This window comes from Uranotaenia lowii, chromosome 3, assembly GCF_029784155.1.
Source record: "Uranotaenia lowii strain MFRU-FL chromosome 3, ASM2978415v1, whole genome shotgun sequence".
NCBI lineage: Eukaryota > Metazoa > Arthropoda > Insecta > Diptera > Culicidae > Uranotaenia > Uranotaenia lowii.
In genome coordinates this window covers 106,186,003-106,207,148 of record NC_073693.1, presented here as the reverse complement: position 1 = coordinate 106,207,148, position 21,146 = coordinate 106,186,003, and the positions used below count along the sequence as shown (strand labels likewise).

The window sequence follows — 21,146 nt, the reverse complement described above, 5'->3', positions numbered from 1 at the left end:
TAGTGCCTGAGAAAGCTGAAGTTAGAAGCTATATGTTGCACATATGGAAAAAAAATTTAAAAATTTTCTAAGATCATGGCCACAAAAAATGTAAAAAAGTTGTGTAAAACCCGTACTTTTCAATCAATCGACCGCCAAAGCTGTTCCTGTTACAGTAGAAAATTTTGAAAAAGTGAATTGAAAAGTAGACGTAATTTGTCACATTTTGGCATCTTTAGATTTTTAAAATACTAAATACATAATTTTTGACGGCTTTTCAAAGGTAGTTGTTTTGCAAACTTTTTATGAATCTGGATTTTCTGAGACAATCCCTACACTTAAATTCAGCTTTGCACAGGATTTTGAGTACGTTGAAGTATATTTTAGGCAATAAAACTATATGCAAAAGAAAGCAAATTTCATACCGGTTCTAGTGATGTAACTGCATTGGCGGTGCGATGCTTGACAAAAATATAATAAATATATTTCTGAGAGTAAAACCAGAAAATTTGACCGAATGCTCGTTTATTTTTTCGTTTCTTTTCACCCGTCTTCGTGTGCAAAATAGCTTTGAGAAATTACCACCCACTGCGCCCGTCTGCCAAGCAAGAATTTGTGCTGACTTCTCAAAATTCAGAAACTAGTTCACTGTTTTATTTATCATATTTTTGCCAAGCATTGCACCGCCAATGCAGTTACACCACTAGAACCGGTACGAAATAAGCTTTCTTTTGCATATAGTTTTATTGCCTAAACCTTACGTTAACGTACTCAAAATCCAGTGCAAAGCTGAGCTTAGGTGTAGGAATTGTCTTAGAAAATCCAAAATGATAAAAAGTTCGAAAAACAGCTACCTTTGAAAAGTCGTCATAAATTATGTACTTCGTATTTCAAAAAATCTAAAGATGCCAAAATGTGACAAATTACGTCTACTTTTCAATTCACTTTTTCAAAATTTTCTACTGTAACAGGAACAGCTTTGGCGGTCGATTGATTGAAAAGTACGGGTTTTACACAACTTTTTTACATTTTTGGTGGCCATGATCTTAGAAAATTTTCAAAAAAAATTTCCATATGTGCAACATATAGCTTTTAACTTCAGCTTTCTCAGGCACTAAGTGAAAATTTTTTCGAGCACTTAATAACTGATTTACAACCTTTTTCCTGAAGCATGTTTTTTCATAAAATTTTTCTTGTACTGTAAATAACTTTAAAGTTATTGATTGTAGTTGAAAATTGTCTGAGAAACATATTTGAGTCGAATTATAAGCTTTTCAAAACTTTAAATTTGATAGAAATCGGTTGAGAAACAAGGGAGTTTTAGCGAAAACGGTGTTTGCCGTCATTTGACCGCTCGCGGTATGAATAGGTATACCACATACGTTATTCGAAACCCGTAACACTTAAAAAAAAATTAAAAACGCAAAAATACTTGCATTTCAAAAACAAAAATAATCCTGCCGTTAAATTTGCGAAAAAACAATTATATAAGGCGTAATCATCGTTTAAAGTTCAAAAACCGTCATTTGACCGCCTCCGGTACGTTTAGTGTTAAAGTTCTTAGAAATTGTGGATTTTTCTATTATTTTGGCAACCTTGTTCAACATCTTGATGCATGATTTTATACGAAAATTCTAATTTAAACACACAGTTTTTTCACCGTTTGTAGATTATAAGATCGGGTCGTCTAAGACAAATTTATATTGCGGAAGAACTTCTCGAAAATACAGAAAAAAGGAACTAGTGTTCAATAACGATTTAACACGTCCAACGCTGAGAAGACAGCGATTTTCTTGAAATATATTATTCTCACTACAAGTTTCAGCTGTGATATCGTCCTAGAAAACTTTTTAATGAAAGTGATTCCAAATAGGTACCAGGGTATGAGAAATGTCAAAAAATGGTCTTTTTATGAACCATATAAAGGCCTTCAAGAATTTTCGTTTTTAATATCAACGGAAGCAAATTATGCCTCTATTTGGAAGAACGAATGTTCCGCAGAAGAATCTGAAAATTAAGAATAATATAAAATGATCAAGATATACCAAGTTAGGTAGCTATTCAATTTTGGCTGTTATTATGCGCCTTGCATAAAAAAATCTTTCCATATTCTGATTTGATTTTGTCATAAATTGTATAGAGTTCAAATTCTGCTAGTTATAAAAAAATTGGCCCGTGAGCTCAAAAGGTTGCTTACCCCTGTCATAAAGCACCAATTGCAGTTTTTTTGTTTTTGTTTGAATTAAATTTTACATTTTTTCAGTCAAAAATTTTTTTACTAGAAAAGCATAAGTATGTTGCATACATCTAGGGGTTAAAAATGCTATTTTTATAAATCAATTAGTTGGAATCATAAAATTTTATAATTGGATGAAAGAAATTTTGAAAATTACGAACAAACAACTGATGCAAAATAATCATACTCCAGTATATGGAAACAAGATTCAAAAGGTGAATGTTTGATTTACATTTTTATGCATTTTAACCTAGACTGCTAACTGAGTTATAAATATATTTATTTAAAAAAATTGGTGATTGTCCGAAAAATATTGTTTGTTTGTGTTTGTATAGAATATTAAAAGCAATATAAAGTTTTTTCCGGCATCGAAAAATGTCAAAATTTGTGCATCTTTTGCTCGATTTTTGAATTTTTTGTGAGAATCAACAACTTTAAAAAACGATCTCACGTTGTGAGAAACTATATAAATTAGGCCGGAATAAATTTCAAATCCTTCTTTTGTCACTCGGAGTTGGAACATTGCGAGGGGGGGGGGGGGGCAATAAAAAATAAAGTGAAAAACAAATAAATTGGAATAAATTTCACGAAAGATTGCATGCAACAAAGTTGCATACAATATCATTGCACAAAACCTAAAAAACAAGTAATTTTTTTATCGAAAAATTCAATAAAATCAAGAATACAAAAGGTGAAATAACTTCCATCTTCCAAAATGTGTTTTTTTCGTCTTGTAATCTTTTGGATTCTTGATTTTTTTTTTCGAAATTTACATTAAATACTTCAAACTTCATTTATTTCTCCCTTCAGGTTTTTGGAAATTTCGAAGGGGGGGGGGGGGGGGGGGTGAAAAAAGAAGAAATTGATATTTATTCCAGCCTTATATTAAAATAAAAAAATAATAAGTTTTTTTGGTATACAAAAGTTGCATCTAAACCTGCTGTTGCAAGATGCCCCGTTTGACGGTCCCACAATATTTTCTGTAAAGCTGAAACGTTATCATTTAGAAGGATAGTAATTTTTTTTAATAAAAATTCACAATCCAATTGAATGAATCAAAAATGAAGCCAATCAAGCCGTTCACAAGAGAGTTGAAGTGAAAAATAATTTTAGAACTGATCGTATTGTATCAGAAAATCCAGAATTTATTTTTCAAATTTATGCAATTGACAAACGAAAAAAAATACATCTAAATTTTGTTACGCAGGAAGGGTAGGTTGAAATTTAAGATCTGAGATTGTGTTTATTTGGTGCTGTCTTAGAACCATATTCGAAAGTAATATGCTAACTTGAACCTGCTTCTTATTTGTTGAATGCATAGTCGCGATCCAAATTGAAAAATTGAAAAATTTCAAAATCTTCAAATCCACATATCTCAAGATTCTAAAATGAAAAAAACCTCAATAAAGGTTATCTTTACCTACATAAATATTTTAATCTGAAAATTAATCAAATTGAAATTCTTGAAATCTAGTAATCTGAAAATGTAACATATTTAACGGCTAAAAACCTGAAAAATCTGATACTCTGGAAATTTTAAAATTTTAAAATCTTAATTAGAACCTCTATGATGTTTCGACATTCGTCTATGCATTTTCCTGAATTTTTATAAATTCAAAATAAAAAATCCGAGAAATGCATTGATTTTTTCTCTCTATTGAAATTTTCTGAAGATCACAATAAAATCTAGATTTTCATTATTTTAAATTCTTGCTTACAAAACCTTACAATAATCTTAAAAAATGAATTCAAAATTGATCTTTGAGGTCTGGTCGTTCATTAAAATTTAAGTTTTAGAAAAAAAGTTTGAATTTTTTAAGGAGTTCCAAGTATGTAGTGAAACTCTATGGAAATCTGAAAAATTTCAAAGATAGAGATAAATGTCTGAAAACATAGAAATCTAAAAATCTTAAAGTTTTTAAATCTGTGATTTTGGAAGTTTTCAAATCTAAAATTCTGAAATTCTGAAAAGTCTGAGATCTTATATACTTGATAATCTTAATAAATTCTGGATTTTTTTTTCAATTTGATAATTTCAATAATCCAAAAACTGATTAAATCAAAATGTAAACATTTGAAATATAGTAAAAGATCGAAAATGTTGAATTCTCAAAATATCGAAAATCTGTCAGTGTTTGTTGATAAGATATCTCAAAATATCAATAACTTTAGTTCATAGAATCTAATAATAGGTTAATGAAAAAAAAACCAAATGCCTTTCTGAGCATTGAGTATGAAAGTCTGAAAGTTTACATCTAAGAATATTGAAATTAAAAAAAAAACAGAGAATTTCAAAATATGCTTAAAATTATAAAACTTTCTCTATAAAAAGTTGAAAATTAAGAATTGTGAAATAAGTAACAAATACATCAAATAAAATGTTCAAATTTGAATCATTTTTCATTATTAAAAAAATATATTGTTATTTTGTTCCTTATCTAGAGGGTTAGCTGATTAAATTATAAATCTTTCAAGAAAAAAAATTCATGATAGCGGAAATAATGTAATTTTTCTTTAACTTAAAAATTTAAGCTTAAAAGAAAAAAAAAACGTTTTTCAATAGTTTTAACTGTTTAGTTGGTGTATGGAATCAGGAATGATTTTTTTTTGTTAAGGTTTAATTGATGATAGTTTGAAATATTTTAAAGTTTTGAATAGAGCTGAAAAAGGTGAAAAAAAACCTTTGAGACCATAGATGGGCTCTTATGCAGTAGAGGATAAAAATAAGATTTTATATTCATTTATCGAAATAATTTAAGTATTAGAATGGAGAAACTTTTTTTATTTGACAATATTTACTTTATTGGAAGTATTGGTAAAATTTTTGTTTTGAAAATTAAGTATTTTTATCTTAACTTAAAAAAAAAAAACTTTCATGTATGTGCGAACATAAAATTTAAGTTTGCGAGCACAACAAATTATCCTGCACGATTATGCTATTAATATTTTTCATATTTCTGAGAACTGACATTTTCTGAGTTCTTAAATTTTTGTGGGTACAATAATACGTTCTTGAAGATTGATTTTCAAGTTCCATATTTTAAAACTCAGTTTCTAGAATTTTGAATCACGGTTTTTTTTTTATTTTTTCACTGCAATATTTAAATCAAAGTTTGTTCATTTCTCGTCACAATTTCTCGCTTTCCCTAATCCCCGATAAAGGTTTTGAAATAAGTTTACGGATTTTGATGAATTTTCATGTCTAATGTTATGTTAAAATATTACAAAAAGGATGTTTAGAATTTATTAAACTTCTAGTACCAGATGTGATGTTTGTTTGAATTTAATTCTATTGAATTGCTATAAAAGTATCAAATTTTAAATTTACTTGCGAGACTCAAATAACTTAAATATTTTAAATCTACAAAACCATACAAAAATAAAAAAAAGAATTCAAAACTGGTATTGTTTACTACAATTTTTGAGTTTTTATCGTTTAGCAATTCCTGATTTCCTGTAATCCTATTTTACATTCACAAATTTTCTTCCGTGTGATAGGAATTAAAATACTAGCTAATGTCATGAATTTGTACAAGTTTTAATTGAATTTTAAAACTTACTTAATTTACAGTAGTATCAAGAATAATATTTTTTTGTTCATAAATCAAATTTTGACTTAACATTTTTCACCAAGCAGCATTTTTTCAAAAAAAAAAGTCGTTAATAAAAGATTTCAAAATTATCAAAATTATAAAATCAGTTTACATCAATCTTAGGTACAGTGCAACATTTTATCATACTCCCATGATCAATTCTATATTTAAAACAAATTTTATAATTCAGTGTTTTTAACTTTTTTTCAAGGTTGTGATAAATATTTCTAAAAGATTCAATTTCTTTGAATGATACTTAGACCCAGTGTTCGGCATCGCTAACTGAAAAGTTAGCGGCGCTAATTAGATCGCTATCTCGGTCAAAGTTAGCGATCGCTAATTAAAGCCGCTAAATGTTGCGTAAAAGTTATCGATCTATAATAAAGCGCTAATCGCCAATCGATAGTAGAAAGTTTTGAAAAAGATAAGCAAAACACAAATTTTGCAGCCATCTTTAATTATAATATTGACTAGAAAGGTTGTTAAATGATATCAAAGGGCAGTTTTCGAACTTATTTTGTAATATTTCTGTATATATCAATTGCATCAGTCCACTTTTAGTTTTAGTTAGTGTATTTGGTGGAAAGTAAAAGGAAAAAAATTGGAATCAGATTTTTCAAAATATTCACCCGTTTATTATTTTTTTTTACATCAGCGAATGCAAAGATTCTCTTTAGGAAGATGTTTTGTTTTGTCCGAAATAGTATTTCATCTTTTTTGACATTAATACATTTATTTTGTTCTGGAAATTTCAATTTTTCACAACGTTTTCATTTCTTTTATATTCAAAGAAGACTTATGCTTAAGACATAAATTCAAGTGAAGACAATTCAAAAAGACGCTTATTTCTATGATTCCAGTCAAAATCGAGATCGAATAGCTTCTGAAATCAATCTTTAACGAAAATTTTAATACCTGATCGGATTCAAAATTTTAAATCTGAATGATGTCGAATTTATGATCTATAAATCTATGGCCAAATTAACACTTCAAAGAGTTAGCGTTCTTCAGTTAGCGGAACTAAAAATTAGCGGAACTTTCTTATCCGCTAGTCGAAGAAAAATATAGCGAGAAAATTAATTCGCTAACCGAAAGTTAGCGGACTAATTAGCGATTAGCGGATTAGCGTTTTTGTGCCGGACACTGCTTAGACCACGTTCTCTTTTCAGTTAATTTTGTTTTAGTTTTGATTCAAGATTTTGATCTCTTGTTCAGAACTTAGAGGAAATTATATCAATGAATGAATTCTGAATGGATCGTGGCTTTGAATTCTTGTGCTGAGTGCTTTACACTGAAAATTTTCGCGTATCAACTCTTGATGCTCTAAATCTTAATATCAGCGAAAAATGTATATTTTAATTAGAATTTAAAAATTTCAAATATGAGGTGTGTACCATATCGTTTGAAAAAAAAAAATTAAATAAATATGAGTAGGTATTATATGGAAATTTCATACCTAATAATCCCATTTACCCATTAAACTAATTCGCCAAATTGCCAGAGTACCAGTTTAAAAAATTAGCAAACGAGAAGCGAACAGAAGATGTCATCGGAGGACAGTCACCTGCTCTGAGATCATCGGAACGAAAACGCCTACATTCTGTTTGGTTGGCCCTTGTCCGATTCTGGCTCATTTCGAGACGGCTCCTAATGAACTATTCTTGAAATGCTAAGAGGATTCACAACATTCATCGGTTTTCCTCCCAACATGCTGTCGATTGTTTGCCTCATTATTCAAGCGCGCTCGAGGATTTGAACCGTTGCCCAGATTGTTTGTCCCGAAACGACGGTCGTCGCAAGGCAAAGTCGCTAACTAAGCCTCTGATACAAGGTAGAGGAAAACGTCACCCATAGAAAAAAAAAACTCATGCACCATGCATCAAATGACCCATCCTTCCTCCTATCACATCCCCAGCAACAATCACTATGAAGAAGGCGAATCTAAATTTACGATCCGCAGGAATTTGTCACATTTTAAATTCGGCCAAGCTATAGTAGATTAAACTTTTCCGAGACGATTGATTTATTTGGTGGGTTGCGAGAGGTGCGAGTCCTTAAGTCAGAAACTCAAAAAAAGCCAATGTGGGGGTGTATACTAATGATCATCGAAGAAATGCTTCAACAATACCGATGACAGGATGTGGGGTCATTTTTCATTCTCTCCCGTGGTCAGCGATAATGAATGACGACGTTAATGGATTGTTTTGGTATTTTTATTTCAATTTTTTTTTACAGAAATAAGCGCGTCCTTTTCCCCATCCCAACGATGGCGTCGGCCAAAGTGCTCATCAAGAACACCAAGGGAAAGCAGCCGTTGGATGTCGTCGACGATTTCCAGAGGCGCAAGATGACCCTCTACAAGCATTGGGTTCGGTAAGTTTCTCGTCTATGCAATTATCACTCCTCCAGCAAAAAAATTCAGGTCATCTTTTAAAAGTTGATTCAACCCGTTCAAATATGTGAAATTTTCACATTTATGACCATGAAAGAGATTCGATGATTATTTCCATATTAGATTTCAGAAATACCATCGAATAGATGACAGTTAGGAGATTCGTTCTCAAAACTGGTACAAGCAGTTTTTGGTACATTAAATATGTCAAAAACATTTGAAACACAGATCCTTATTAAAAAATTTGAAGCCAGTTCTTGCTTTGAATGACAGTAAATGATCTATTCAAAAACATTGTGAGGTTTTTTTTGTAAAAATACTTGGTTTTATAAAATGTTATTGAAAAATTGCTAGAGTCAAAACGAAACAAAACAAATAGGTGCTTAGTTGCCTTTGGCCATACGATGTGTTCTCATTTATTGCAACGAATATCTCTTAGCCAAAAATTGATATATCCCTCATGAGCGTGTATTCTTTTTGAAATTTAGAGAAAGGTCAAATCAACCTGTCTTAAAACAACAATAAAGCTACTGTTTGGAATTTGTTTATGCTAAAAGCTGTTTTAAAGCTGCGTTAACTTGATTAAACGCCAAGTTGGTTGTGAAATTCATTCAAAACTAATGCCTCAGAGCTGAATGTTCTCAAATTAAAATTCCAATCTGATTCCATGCCCTAATCGGCAGTGGGTAGTCTGCAGCGAACTCTGAAAGTTTGCTTAAAACTACCTTTATAAGGTAGAATAAAACTATTCTGTGAAGCTGTTTAATCAAAGCTTATACAATAAGCTTTGACGACAAGGCCAAATCTAGTCGATCATATCTATGGGAAAGTGATACCAAAATATGGTGCCAAAAGCAAACTGATAGCATTTCTTGGTCTTAATTTTCTGACAATAATTATACCATCCAAATGGTTCAAAAATGATTGATTTGATAGCAAATCGAGCCCAAAATAGTGACAGCAAGCAAGCAGGTAGCATAATTTGGTCTTAGAATCGTATCGTTAAGATATTTTTAATTTTCATAATATTAGACTTCAGAATAAATTAACAGTATAATTTAGTATTGCATTAACGGAGTCTCGATTGTGCTCTCTTGGTGAGCGGTTGTATTTTTTCCCGTCGCCGGTGTCTATCGTCGGAGAACAACTTTCTCGAATCAGATTGTTTTTTTGAAAGTTCTATAGTGATATAGGTTGCAAAACGAAATAAATCAGAGAAAAGATATGAACAGTTAAATTGCGGGTTTATTAAAGCGATGATACTCAGCTATATGTCCGGTTTAGTGACGGGCTATTCGGCAACAAAGCGCACTATGTTTAGGGTTGTGGAATTTCGAAGTTGACCGATAATGGAGCGAAGAATTCAGTGAAATGGCGTTCTTAGAGATGCAGAATAAAATAGTTGTAGCGCCCAGAATAAGTGATCAGTGTAAACGAGGGGGAGGAAGCCTAACTTGGTCAAACAGTGGCTGGACTGCGCAGTGGAAAAAATATGAAATTTCTGGGTGATTATAAATGTTACCTGAGGTCGAATAGGAGAAAGAAGAAAGTGCATCTTAAAAAATGTGAAACATGTCCCATCATGTTCGGGCAGCAGCAGCGAGAGGCGTTTTCATTTTTGCGTGTTGGACTGGAGCATAAACCCGGTGAGAAGTTTCCAATTTATCCCTTTTTTCTCTTCACTCTTCATTTCTCTTTTTCCTAGCATAATTGAAATCCAAATGAGGCGCATGCATTTTTTCACTGTATCCGTCTCAGCAGCCTCCATTTAGGGCAGCTGAGACGAATATAGTGTGGAGGAGCTTGCGTTGCGCTCCGTGCTCAAGAAAGCATTTTTTTTTCTTTACTCTCTTCCACTCTCTCCTATCTAGAATGTTGTGTAGTTTTACCGGAGAGCGATTGGCTCTTTTTTCACATTTATCTTCGTAGCCTAGCCTATATATCCACAGGAGAGATTGTTCGGTTAGACTGTTGAGAAAAAAATATTATCTCTGATTTCAGTCTGTTGGTAGCAGTAGGATGCAATTATGTAGCAATATACTGATCGAAAATCGATGTTAAAATTATATAGCTATAAAAATTCAGGGGTAAGTGGAAATGTTTATTGATAATCCTGTGTTCACAGTGTATTATACGTAAAAACACTGAACTGCCATCAATCATTCTTTAAGTATAGTTTTCAAAGAGCCATAATAATCTTTTAATTTCATTTTTCCAGCCTTAGTGTGGTAAAAATTTCATATTTCAACTATTCTATTAACAGGCAGCTAACTTTAACTGTACACCTATGGGTGAGCAATTCGTAATAAATTCCCTTTATATTTAGGTTTACTCCAGGTGGCTGCTTACGTTCCGAATGCTGTACTGGGGTGTCAGAGTGTCTTTTACTTTATTAGAAATGATCCAATTTATAAAAACCAAAAAATTTCAATGCATTCTACAGCGTATGGTTTATTCATTGGAAAATTCAACAAAAATTATGATTCGCTAAACAAGTTAATATTTCAGCTAGCATCATCAAATTCTTCAGTGCAGAAATTTCAGAATGTTAGATTATATTATTTTTTGATAAAACTTTCTAGGTAATCGACACTTTAATCAGAAGTCTTGAAGCTGCCGAGTCAGAAACCCAAGGAATCTGTCTATTGTTAATATCATGTTAAATAATTTTTACCTTTGTTTAGTCACAACCACGATGCTGCAGTAAAACAATTTATATAGATACTTACTAACATAAATCATGTTGTAATTTACAGGAATTTCTAGCAGAAGAAACGAATTTGAAAGCTGTTCATATAATGTTGGATTATTATATACTGTTTGTTTATTATACTCAATATTATATATGCATTTACTACTATATTGATTAAATACTGATTGATAAAAATATATGTTACCCTTGAAAATAAAAAAAAAATGGAGTAGAGTGAAAGGCAATCTACTCCATTTTATTATATTTATTTTTATTTAAACTATCATATAACGTAGGTAAGGTGCAAAAGAGTATGGTTTCTCCTTTTTATTGATTATTTTTATTTTCAGCAACAGGAAAATAGGCATGTGATCTTTAATATTTCATATATTCTATCTTTTGTTCTTATATTTGATCAGGATTTAACCAGATGAAAATTAACTGACTCTATTTACATTTCAGAATCCACTGATAAACTAAACAGGAATTGTTGAATTGAATTTTTTTAAACGCTTGTTTCAGCTGGTCGAAGCTCGCGGATTTAAAAATTTTGTTTTCTTTAAAAAAATCCAAACCATTACATTGTCATTTTTATTCTATTAAAATTTTTCAGGTGATTTGAACTCTCTTATTCATTTGATCGCTATATTTAATTTTTATGTCTTGTATTATTCTTGTATGTATATTTAATTATAGGTTATAATACTATATTATATTATATTACTTTAAATAACATATTATTTTTAATTATATTTCATTACAATACACTGTATTATATTACATTATTTCGATTGACTACATTTCGTTCGTTAATATATTTGAATAACAAGGGCAGGGGCATCTGGGTATCCTCGTTTTACAAAAAGAGCGGGTTACCGTGTATGCTAGTACCGCATTGAATACTAGACGTTCCTCAATTTATGTCAAGGAAATTTGGCATGGTTGAGAAAAATAAAGTATTTGATTACTTTTTGTAAAATAAGGACGCACTCTTTTTTCGGAAGCCTTGGCGGCGGGATTATAATTTACATGCTATATTGGTTAGTCAACAACAGGGTTATAGCTTCTCGAGACTTTTCCCTTTTTTACCCTGGATACCGTTAGTGCCTCTGCTTACGATTCCATTCCCTTAGAAGTCTCATTGAGTGGTTATTATTGTGTTGCGTGGTAGCCAAGATGGACGTGTGGGTTATTTTTTTGCCACAACCGCGGCGCTGCCGTAAACCCAAGGTGGATACAATACATACATACATACAGTATAATTTAGTATTGCATTAACTCGGTGTCTAAACGAGTCATCATTGTATAATGTATATACAGCATAACAATATTTAACTTCTAGTAAATCATTCGATGGTTTACTTACTATTTCTTTCGCTATCAAGCTTTTAAGGGATCATCCATAAATGACGTAGCTTTTTTACGAGTTTTTATACCCCGCCCCTCCCCCCTCGTAGCATTTCGTCACAAAGTCATAGACCCTCCCTAGATAATAACGTAGCTTTAATAACCCACCCCCCCCCCTCCATTTTTAAAAATCGTTTTTTATTTTTTACTTTTATTATCAGCATTTTGCAAGAAAAATACAAAAAATAACAAAAAAAGGGAAAGAAGTTATAAATGAAAGTTTAAAAAAGCATATCAATCAGTCAAAAAAAATCAAGCTACCTTTCAACAAACAGGATAACTAGTAAGTATTCAATCAGTTGCGTCGGTCCAAATTATCTCCATTCGGGATTCCAATGAAATCGTTGGGCAGCTTTCCTCCATCGTCTGTTTTTTTTATTTTAATTTTTTTTTATCTGTTCGGCTGGAATAATTGCATCTGCGATGTTAGCTGCCTCCACTCACTCTCTATCGTCCTCCGGAGTGATGACCAGCACTTCGTGTCCTCTTTTGCCTACAATTCGCTTTGGACGAATTTTTCTATCCGAGACTGGGGCCTTGTGAATTTTGCTATGCTCCTTTTGGAGAACATTTGAAGCAAAATATAAATTGCATTTCTTGCATGTATACGCTCCTCAATACGCTTGAAAACAGTCGGGCAGTAGGAGTCAAAAGCTACATGTTCAGACTGGATTGAATAAGGCATATTTTTGCTCAATTTTGATTTTTTTTTATTATTTAATTAAAGCTACGTAGCTTTACTTGAACCCCTACCCCCCCTCTCGTCACACATCGTCACACAAAGTCAAACTCCCCCCTCCCCCTCAAATGCTACGTCATTTATGGATGTTCCCTAAGCGGAATTTTGTAAGATTGTACTCGAAAAAAGGTGGAACAATTAAACTTGGGGCTAAATTCTGTCAAATTTTGATATCACTCTTAATATTACGATTCCTCGTTTAACTATCTTTTTCAATTCTTTAATGTATGATTTTTTTCAGATGAAAATAACATCTATTGATTTAGTGAATAAAAAAACTTTATTTTCTTTTTTTGGTGATAGAAAGTTTGACAGGAATATTGTTTTTTAGAGGAGTTTTTTTTGGCTTGCACTTGTTTTCAGCAAAAACGACACGTTTTGATCAACGTTTCCAACGTTTTGATCCTTATGGAATCCTCTTCAGGGACTAAAAATAGTGTTTATTTAGTTAGTTCTGCTGATCATAATTTAACAGATTTTTATCCGCAAACACATGTACGCAATAAGTCGATACACTAAACCTTATATCTAAAACACGAATCAAATTAAAATATTCGGAAAATAGATCAAAAGACAACTACACACGCCAGCCGAGTCGACACTCACAAAAAAAACGGCATCTTTTCGGTAACAAAGCATAAATTACGGTCAGCAGAACTAACTAATACCGTATTTTTTTCACCTGGAGGCAAACTAGAGGCAACCTAGGTTCGCTCTAACTGCTGTCATCGTGCTCATTTATTGCTCGAGAGGCAACCTAGGTTCGCTCGAAAAACGGACGGAGTCGCCCTGAGAAGAAAGTCAGTTTTGCGAGAAGTTCACCAATACTCTCAACGTTGTTGTCAAAACATTAAACAGCTGTTTTTGGCTGAAAGCAAAACAGTTGAAATAATGAACGGGAAAATGATGATTGCCGCGATTTTGAACCTCTCAGCCAAACAAAATCGTACTATCTGCTGTCCAGTGCAATCCGGACACGAAAGAAGGCAATCCGGATGTGAAGAACCGAATGAAGAAATCCAGAAGGGAGAACAAAATGACAGCTGGATGTAAACATTGCGCTCGTTCTCACGCACACCTACGTATGGAATAACTCGAAACCCGAAAATCGTTTTTTTATTCTGACAGTTCTAGAGCCAAATCCGGAATCAAAAAAAAATACGCCATAAATAAACACAGTCCCTGAAGAACATCCAAAAAGAAACGAAACGCTGGAAACGTTAATGAAACTTCGTTTAGATAAATGCAAGATTGCAAGCCAAAAAAAAAACATTTTAATTCGAACAACACAACTGAACAGGTTTGAAGTCATTTTTCCATTATTATAAAAAATATGGCCCATCAAAGTTAAAAAATAGTTTAAGAATTTCCTTTAAAATTTCAATACAATTTGGCAATTTATTTTCCGAACCTTGTTCATTGGGTACAGGAAGGTGTTTCTGATTGGTTGAGATTAAAAAACTTGTTCGAATTTTTCAAAAAATACTTTAAAAAAAAATCATTTCTGAAATTTTTCCGCATACATTGTTGGATATTTCACATATACATTAAAACATTGTAATCAAAATTCCATGAACTAATTTCTTTCAATTTTTGGAAGATTTTCTGTCAATACATTAAAAAAACTGTTTTGAAATAACACAATGAGAAACGGTTTTAAGCGAGCTTTGAAGGTTGAGATAAAACCAAAATTGTCACTTGGGGAGTTTTGAACCAAATCGAAGTTTTTTACACCTCAGGGTTTGAGAAATTTGAAAATGACTTCAAATCGATTCAGTCTAATGACACAACTTAAACAAACGATTTTCGTTGAATTTGATACAAAAGCAGATTTCGACTAAACTAGATGATTTATCTTCTCTTCAATTTTGAAATCAAATTTCTATTAATTTTTTTTTCACAAACATGTTTTATTGTGATAGATTAATTGTTTGTTAGACACCTACCACGGAGGGTCATATATAAAATTAATTGAACATTGAACTAGAATATAAAAAAATATTAGGGTGATTTGCCAATCGTTGCACAGCTAAGCACATGATTTTGGTGTTTATGCTGTATTTTAGTCATTTCAACCAAATTCACTCGATTTTTTTTGTCAATGCACTCATACAGGATTGGTCAACAAGATCCAAAAGTTCAAGTGTTTGAAAAAAGTGACATAAAAATTCCAAAAATCATTTAAAACAGCTTGTCTGTGCCCAATAGTTGCACAGGCAAATTTTGTGTCGTGCATAATGTTGTCCGATTTTTTCCAATGGTTGCACATTTAAAAAATCAGTCACCATGAGGTCGAATAGGCTGATATTTGTTACGAAAGCTTATTTTGAGAACTTCTAGTTAAAATGCAATCTAATTTTTAGACGGCCCCTTCTAAGGGAGGGAGGGGGAGGGGGGTCTTCCATATAAACCGTCCAATGCACTTTCCAATTCCAATTCAGCCAAAAAACCACAAAGCCGCCGGTTTGAGTGTCTGGAATAGCATTTATCACACGTGAAGTTTTCTCAGAAACTCAAATCCACCTCTTAATTTACCCGAAGCCATTTGAGTGGAGTGTTATTTAACTTAATTTACCGAGTGTTGAGCTTTTTTCTTTATATGTCCTACCAACATAAAATTTTATGTCTTTCAAATCCCATAGAATGAACTGAAAGGTATTTAATGCTTAATTTTTAAGTGGCTATCAACAAGTGAAAAGGTTAGAGAACGTGCTCTGTTTTGCCCCCTTTTACCCCTATGAAGAAGATGCGATTTAAAAAAAAAAACAAATGTTTTAGAACTCACTTGAAAGTCGATCTATTTTTACATAATGAATCTCAATTTAAAACTTTAAAATGGACACAACCATGGCTAAAGTTTCAGATCGTTTGACTGATTTATGCTCATGATATACAATTTCGTATAAGATTTTTTTTTTGAAAAGTTAATTGATTTAAATATCTTTTTCATATAAGTGGGTTTATTTGTAATTAATGTAACCTCTGTAGCATTTCATCAATTTTCAGGAAACAATCACATCACATAGAAATGCTTCCCAAGAGTTTTCCGGCTGAAAAACTGTTTTGGATCAAATTAAGTTTCACAAAGCTATGACTGTTTAATTTTCTGGAAGATAAGGGCCAAATAAAGCTTCACATAGATGTCTCCAGTGACGGCAACTCGACGGCAGATTCGAATTCCTGAGAAAATTGCACGTCAGATAAGTAATATTTCGGGTCTTCCAACCTTGGACTTCTACTTTTTTGGGATTAAGGGTCGTAGTTTTCCTCCTGTACAATATTCTGACAATATTAATAACAATGTCAAGGGGATCGTTGTTGACATGGAATAAAATTCTTTTAGATCTGTCGTCACGAAATTAGAAAAACAGATTTTTTCAGAACAGCTTTTAGATTTTTGCATAAAATGTTGAGTAAATGGTCGGGATAAAGGATTTCAAAATAAATCTGATAAAAAAGTAGTCTCTCAAAGCCAATGCAGTTGAGTTTACTTTGACACTTTTCAGACAATGCAAATTGCCTGATTTTTATGCATAGATACATAAGTTTTTTGAACGAGTTTAATAATTTCAAAACTTCATTTTTAAGATTTGACGGTAGATAAAATAAACTTATGGATATATAAAGTGTCTTTCAATTATTGAATTAATTATTAAAAATCAACATTGAGTGCATAAAATGGAAAATTCTGAGTGGAAATAATTAATTGAAGCACAGAATTTACTAAAATTACTAGTTAAACATAAATATCCACTTATTCAGAAAAAAAACATTTCATATCAATAGAAAATTCGAGTTGTTTTAGTTGCATGTAGTCAATGAACGTGTTAAATTTTGTATGACAATTTGTATGCAAGAAGAAATTTTCGCATATTCAAGAAATTCAAATAAGTTTGAAATGAATTTTGTTTTAAGTTATTGATTTTGCCCATTCTTAAGATTAATTGTTTGCCAGCATGAGAAGAAGCAAAGTATTTCATGAAAAAAATTTATAACCATTTCGAAATAAAAAATCGTAATCCTTTGAAAAGTATTGTAAAATTGCAGGATTTGCTTTCAGAAGCTTTCAATAATTTTATGACATGTTTTTGCGAAAGTTTTAAATCATCACACTTATTGGCTGTGCAAAGCAGTATAATGCGATTCTTTTTTTCATCTGATTAACCAGCTTTCAAGTTAGCTGTCAAAACACTAAAATTAAAAAAATATTTACCTATTTTTAATTTTTTGTATGACAACGAATATCATCTCTGGGGTACAAGTTAGGTTTAGTTTTTCTTCACATGCAATGTATTGCAAGAACCAAGAAATATTTTAAAAATACAAAATTATGTTTTTTTAACTTTCAGTACGTCTCTGATGGTTTTTGAATGAAAATTTTGATTTTTCCGTACAAGCCTCCTTACTAATTCAAAACACGTTGTTATAATTCAGGACTTAATCAATCGCTTCCAAAATTTTTATTGCTTTTTTTAGCTGTAAAAACAACCAAACAAATTTATTGGAGGCAAACGAATTTATAAATTTGAAATTTCCAAACAAATTTTGCAGCGGAATTATGTACAACAATGGGGCATGAGGAGATTGAGCGGACCAATTGTTGCACGATCCAACATATTTTCTGGTAAAGTATGGATTATAATTTTTTTTTTCAAATAATGGTGTTAAAATTGTCCCACAAACGTTTCGTATAGAAAACTGATACGAAAGATGTTTTGTTTTGGCGTAAAACCTTATTTGCCGTAGAAGGAATGTTAAGGTTTTTGTTAACAATTAGCACAAAAACCGAGCGAAAAAAACAATAAAAATTAAAACTGTCGTAAAATACACACTTACCAGCAGAAAATATCACAAAAGCCTCATATCATCAGAAAACATTCCAAATTACATGATTCAGTATTATTTTTGAGGAAAAGTTGAAAAACAGCTGAAACATTGACAATTTAAGTCGTGCTGTGCAACAATGGGTTAGGGGACAACGATTGGCAAATCACCCTATTTTGCAGTTAACTTCTAAAATCGACCCTGCTGTGTTTTATGTAATCGAATGAAGTTAAAAGATTATGAAAGTCCATCGTACATGAAATGTACAAGTTTGTATAAAATTTATTTAAACAATTCGTTTGTGTTTGTGGAATTGTTATTAAAATTGCAACAACGGATGTATGAAATGCTCGGCAAATAAAAAATCCTTTAAAATTTATGTTTGAAATAAGTTTACCGGATCAGCTAGTAATGATAGGTAAAAAAAATGCAAAGTTACTAGCTGTGGAATTTAAAATGAAGTTAACTTTGAAGTATCTACAATCTTTAACACATTAAAAACATTTTCATGATTAAAACCCCTAACCCGATTATAATACTATAGGCGATGGAAGTGGTGCCGAATTTGAGTGATGGATTTTCACTAGTGCAAGTGTGATCCAGCTAAAATTTCACCCAACTTTTGACAGATCTTACGAGTTTTTCTAAAGGAGAGAAAGAATAACTTTTTGATTCCATCGCCCATACTTATAAAAAAGGGGTATACTGTATGTTTTTGATTATTTGAAGCAAATCAGTACACGATTTTTAACAAACGATTTTATTTTCTAACGACGTTTCTGTTAGGACTTTTATCCAAGTAACCCATAAATGGCGTTTTTTAAAAACAAAAACTTCGAATATTTTAGTCCCTGAAGATGGTACTGTATTTATGACTTCGAATCTTCGGTATAAAATAAAATCGTTCGTCAAAAATTGAGGACTGATTGGCCGAAAATAGCCTTACATATATAAAAATATTCGTAGTTTACAAATCCTTTTCACATATGTCTAAAACTTTTTTTTTTTAAACACTTACTGACTCAGTGTACTTTGCTTCACATTTTAAAATTTATAAATGGTTTTATAATGATTAAAATTAAAATTTGTTAGTGCATTTTTTTGTATTTTATTTCACCATAATAAAAAATCAACCACCTTGAGCTGGAACTTGAGTTTCGGATTGTAATACATAAATGATAAATTATAGTTTTCCTAAATACCGTATTTAACGGTGTATAGCCGCACCAGCATTTTTGAGCAAAATTTTTTGAAAAAAATATGAATTGTGCTTTAAATTAAGGACCGTTGTATAGCACTACCCTTTTTTTAATTTTGACAAAAAACTGCGCGTTAAATACGGTGATTTTGTTCTGTTCTCCAAACCTCATTCAATATTTGTTTTCCAATCATTATTTTGTATGTGAAATTAAGACTCGGTGTTTATTTATACATAAGTTTCAGAAATTTGCCAAAATAAATATGTTACTTGTATAAAATCTTTAATGAGATCCCATACCAAATTTGGTTCCATTTGCTTGATCAGCTTCCAAGTCATTAAAAAATTAAGAGAGTCCCCCTGTTAATCACCTATTAAAACATTTTTTTTAACTCTTATTCCTTTCATGTAAATTTTGCTCTATATTTTTCGAGTAATTTAAAAAAAAATGTATGTGTGCACTCCTCTTCCATTTTTATTTACTGAAAAGAAGGGAGGATCCTCAAACAATAATTTTTTTATTCCAGTTTCCCTTCCATTGCCAAATTTGACCCCATTTGCTTGAAAGGTTATCGGGCTATGCAAAAATTGTATGAGAGCCCCCTTCGTCTCTAATTATCTCCCCACTGAAATGAGGAAGAGTTTCCGAATAAGCATAGAAACATTTTTCGTTCCCAAATACCCTCCTATAATAATTTGGGTTTTTTCATACGAATTATTCTATAGATATGCAACAAAAATGTATAGGGCACTCGTCTTACTGAATGGAAGAAAGAGGGGAAATCACAGAATAATGATCGTACATATTTGAAAATGGTCTCGAGTTATGCTTTCTTAAATCATAGATGAGCGACGCGTGGCCCTCTAGGTGTCCTAGTGCGATAGTGAACTTTTTTTCTAGCGTTCAAGCCAGGCCCGTGCGAAGGACCTGTCCATGGGGGGGGGTTCGAAAATCAATTTTGACTAGAAATGATAACAATACCAAAAATCTACAATAAATAGGGAAATTTATTTCTAAACCATTTTTTTACTCATGACACAAATTCGAAAAAATTATGAATTATACTAGTATGATTCAAAATAAATCGGAATTAAAGTTCCAAATCAATTCTAATTCTGATAATTTTTTAAAAAGTTATTACAAATTGTGATCTTTATTCTGAACTAGAAGTTTCAACTCAATATTTTCGAATCACCAGAAAACGAATGCCTGGAAAAGTTCGAATAAAACCAGAATTTTGAACTTTTAATATGAAAATCAGGGACAGAAAAAGAATACATAGAATATATCAATAGATTTGAAGAGAAATTGAATTCGACCTCTAAAATAAATTTCGGAACAGGTCAGAAATTAACCAAGATGAATTTTTTTATTAGGGAAATGATTAGAATTGTTAATTATTAATCATTTTAAATTACATTTCATTTCTTTTTTTTTTTTCAATTTTTGTAAATTTTTGATAAGAAAAAAAATCTATTCTGAAGTTTGGCAAATTTATTCAAAACACATAGATAATATTTGATTTTAATTTAATAAAATAAAAAAAAACAATAGTGCCAGGGATCAAAGTCAGGGAAAAAATTCTTTATTCTATTCAAATTCATCCAGTTATCAAAATAAATGGCAACAAAAGATCATGATGGATTGAAGTTTAAAATACAACATGTTCAATTAATCACCACTGATCAAGTAAAGGTTAAGAAGTGAGTGATTTCTTGAATGATCAAATACAAAACTGATTTAAATAAAAATAATAAATTTCAAGTATTGAATTTTTCATTAAAAAATCATGATCGATTCAAAAAACAGGATTAAATAAATTAAAAAAAATAGTAAAACGTTTATAAATTTTCCAGCGCGGTAAGAGTAAAAAAAAACTATTTCTGAATATTTTGTCGTCATCAAGTGAAATATAGGAAAGGACAGAAGCAAGATACTATAATTTTCTTATTAAAAATTTAAATTTATTGGCTTCCAAGATTATGCTTTTAGAATACAAAAACTCAGAGTAAAGTAGAGAGGCAAACGTATGAAAAATATCTCAATTTTATCTAATTTTTAAGACCTTGGGTAAGTTTATTTGAA

At 31.3% G+C, this 21,146-nt stretch overlaps 1 protein-coding gene across 3 annotated transcripts in view; it reads left to right on the top strand.

Moving 5' to 3' along the window:
* The window catches only part of LOC129756789 (flightin), a 32,381-nt gene that overhangs the window by 2,057 nt on the left and 9,178 nt on the right, over nt 1-21,146 (top strand). For all 3 annotated transcript variants that reach the window (XM_055753800.1, XM_055753798.1, XM_055753799.1), the window contains exon 2: nt 8,044-8,181. In XM_055753800.1, coding sequence (XP_055609775.1) covers nt 8,075-8,181 — 107 coding nt within the window. In that variant the 5' untranslated portion in view covers nt 8,044-8,074. The remainder of the gene's footprint in view (nt 1-8,043; nt 8,182-21,146) is intronic.